General features: G+C 30.4%; 1 protein-coding gene across 1 annotated transcript; it reads left to right on the top strand.

Annotated features, from left to right (window-relative positions):
* Positions 1 to 660: 660 nt before the first annotated feature.
* LOC120088523 (filamentous hemagglutinin transporter) lies at positions 661 to 1,882 on the top strand. Its single transcript, XM_039045900.2, has 2 exons — positions 661 to 984; positions 1,158 to 1,882. Exons 1-2 carry the CDS (start codon positions 769 to 771, stop codon positions 1,683 to 1,685), a joined length of 744 nt encoding a protein of 247 aa, XP_038901828.1. The 5' UTR covers positions 661 to 768; the 3' UTR covers positions 1,686 to 1,882.
* Positions 1,883 to 3,345: the final 1,463 nt, after the last annotated feature.

The following is a 3,345-nucleotide window of genomic DNA, read 5'->3' on the forward strand; positions in this document are numbered from 1 at the left end:
TACGTTTATAGTTAACTACGATTGTTGAAACAAGAATAATTTAAACTCTTTACACAATTCAACGATTAAGACATCTATTCCTTCACTTGAGAGTTTTAATCCCTACATTTATATTTGTTGTAGAATAATTCATTTGAATGTATTGAGGAAAATTAGAATATGAGAAATTGTGGTAGTGACTGAATTGAAAATCAGATTCCTCGCACCATCTAATCATTCTAGATCATCACAGTACTCGTTTCACATGATTTCATATCGCTACGCATCCTAACTTATATCTAATATTTTAATACATTTTTGCTAAGAATAGTTTTAATATATCTATGAAATATTGAGGAAACTATTGATTTATTTTTAGAAAAAACGAATGGCTTTTGTTTTTTTTTTTTTTTTTGACAATATGTAGGTGGGAGAATCGTACCTCATATTTCGAGATTGATTGTGGGAAGACTATTTCAAATGAGAGTTCAATTATTAATATAAATTATTTTTACAAAATTCTCAATTTATGAAATAATATATTTCCGTTTATTCATCAATATTTTTAGCATAACATTTTTATCTTGAACTTCAATGACAATTTCAAATTTTGAAAAAAATAAAAGAAAAGAAAAAACATTAATAAATTAAATTTATATAACGGCCTCTTAATTTTCTACCATATATAGAGGCCTCTCTGCAGCCATTGTACAAGAAAACCGACACTCACGTTTCTCTCTCTCTACTTCCTCTCTCTCTTCCTCTCTCTCTTCCTCTCTGTAAACAAAAATGGCCGCCGAAGTGAGCTCGCTCGTGCGAGTTCTTACAGGCTACAACAAAGACGACCGTCATCGGACGGTCGGAAACGATTCCGCCGCCGAGAAATTAACGCCTCTGATCACCCGAGACTTACTCAGCGGCGGCTATTCCAAATATACAGAGTCCCAAGAATTGGACCTCGATCTCCATGTCCCTTCCGGCTGGGAAAGACGACTCGATTTGAAGGTATCCATTTTAATTCCTTTCATTTCCCTCTAAATATATCATTAATTAAAACCCAATTTGGAATTTTAATTTTCCCCTGTTTCTTCCTGTAATTTTAGCCGGCAATGAAACAGAGTATTAGTCAATGAAACAGAGGGTCTTTATTAATCGGTTGAATCTTTGAATTATTTCAGTCAGGGAAAACGTTTATCCAAAGATGCAATGTTCAAGATTTCAACAACAATCAAACAGTACCAAAGCTTCAAGATTTGAATTTTCCACCGTCACCCAATTTCTCTAAATTTCAATCGTCGAATCATTTGGTTGATGAAACCAGTTTGGATTTGAAATTGGTTTCGTCGTTATCGCCGTCGCCATCGCCGTCGTCGCCGAGGAGTAATTATCAGAGCGTTTGTACTTTGGATAAGGTCAAATCGGCGCTCGAACGGGCCGAAAGAAATCCCATCAGAAAACGATCGTCGTTGTGGAAATCATCGCCGTCGCCGTCGTATTCGTCGTCGTCGTCATCAGCGATGGCGGAGAAAGAGTTTCGAGATGAAGACAACTTGAAATCTTTGTCGTCGCCGATCGCCGCCGGCTGCCCTGGGTGTTTGTCGTATGTGTTGGTGATGAAGAACAATCCGACGTGCCCACGGTGTAACTCCGTCGTGCCGTTGCCGGCGCCGAAGAAACCTCGGATTGATCTGAACATTTCGATTTGATTTCAAAGAGATGGAAAAGTATATGGAGGGACAGAAATTATCATCTTCAAGACATAGATTTTTTTTTTTTTTTTTTCGAATTTTTTTTGGGTAGTTGTACTTAGAAACTATATGTTAAAAAAAAGGCGCAAAAGGAAAGGTGGGGATTTTAATTCTCTTAGTACAATTTCTTATATGATAATTTTATCTCTTAATTATTTTGTTGTCCTTTTTTTGTTTTTTGTTTTACTACAACAATGACACGTATAGTAAATCCAACCCTTCGAGTTAAATTTACGTTAGTCTCTCAATTATTTTGTTCATTTAATTTATTAAAATATTTAGATCTTGTGTTATCAATTCAAAATTTGAGTGAATGAACGAAGGAGGAATACATCCCCTTAGTTCGCCGCTGAATTTTCAAATTCGTTAACTAAAGATTCTCTTATAAAATAATTTTATCTATATCAACTAAAAAATTTATGGCTTCCATTATTAATATTAAATTTCTTACATTCCGAGTAAAATTAAAAGTATATTCATAAAGAAGTCATCGCAACATATTGTTGGATCAAATTGAGTTACCTATTAAAAGTGAATAATTAAATTTTGTCAATATTAATTTGAGGACAACAAATATAAGGTGCCTTTTTATAGTCAAGCCATCGGCTATTATTGTAGTTGGTAATTTTTATAGGATATAATCGAATGGTATGTTTATAAATATATCGTGATAACATTATTATCATTTTCTTAAAAACTATATAATTTATATCTCTCTGTCTTGGGAAGAAATAATAATTGAAGAGGGAATAAGGATAAGGAAGAGTAAGGTTGGTATGTATAAATGCAAAGTGTAATGTTTGTGGTCACATAGGGTTGGGACAATAAATATCATATGGAGTTTTATTGATCATCCTCCCATCATATATTATTTTTTAGTCTGTCCTCAAATAATAATAATAATAATGAAAAAAAAAACCTTATATTAGTTCTTAGTACAATCCAAACATACTGTCAGTCAATGATTCACACACATGTATATCTAATTTATAGATTATTTGTTTTGTTTTTTGTTTTTTGTTTTTTTTAATTTTTGAAATAGTGTGAAACTTTCTCAACAGCCAAATTATTAATCTACAAGCTTAATTATTAACATTTTAAAGTCATTTTTAATAGGTTTTAGATCTTTTAAAATTATGTTTAATAATGTAGGTCATTTTGCTAATCATTTTTTTTTTTTTTTGGTTTTTATAAATTAAGTTTATTTCTTACGATAATCTATATCTTTTTTAAGTATGGTTATTGAATTCTTAGTCAATTTCTAAAAATAAAAACAAGTTTTTAAAAGCTATGTATATATTTATAGTTTTCAAAATTTGATATGGTTTTTGAAAATATTGGTAAAAAAGTAAAAAATTAAATATGCAAATTTAGAGATAAAAGAAGTATTTATAAGCTTAATTTTTCAAAAACAAAAAACCCAAAATCAAATAGTTACCGAACGGGATTATCATAGAAATCTAATAGATTTTAGAACTTTTTATTTCGTTTTAAAAGATACATTTATTTTTTTTAAAGAAAATCTTAAAAATTATAGTTCTACGTCTAATTGTATGTGAATTATTAGATATAATTTTTTTTTTTTTAAATTTAGAAATCAAAATTGGAAATAGATATA

Source organism: Benincasa hispida, chromosome 10 (genome assembly GCF_027475165.1).
Source record: "Benincasa hispida cultivar pf3 chromosome 10, pf3_genome.v1.1, whole genome shotgun sequence".
Lineage (NCBI taxonomy): Eukaryota > Viridiplantae > Streptophyta > Magnoliopsida > Cucurbitales > Cucurbitaceae > Benincasa > Benincasa hispida.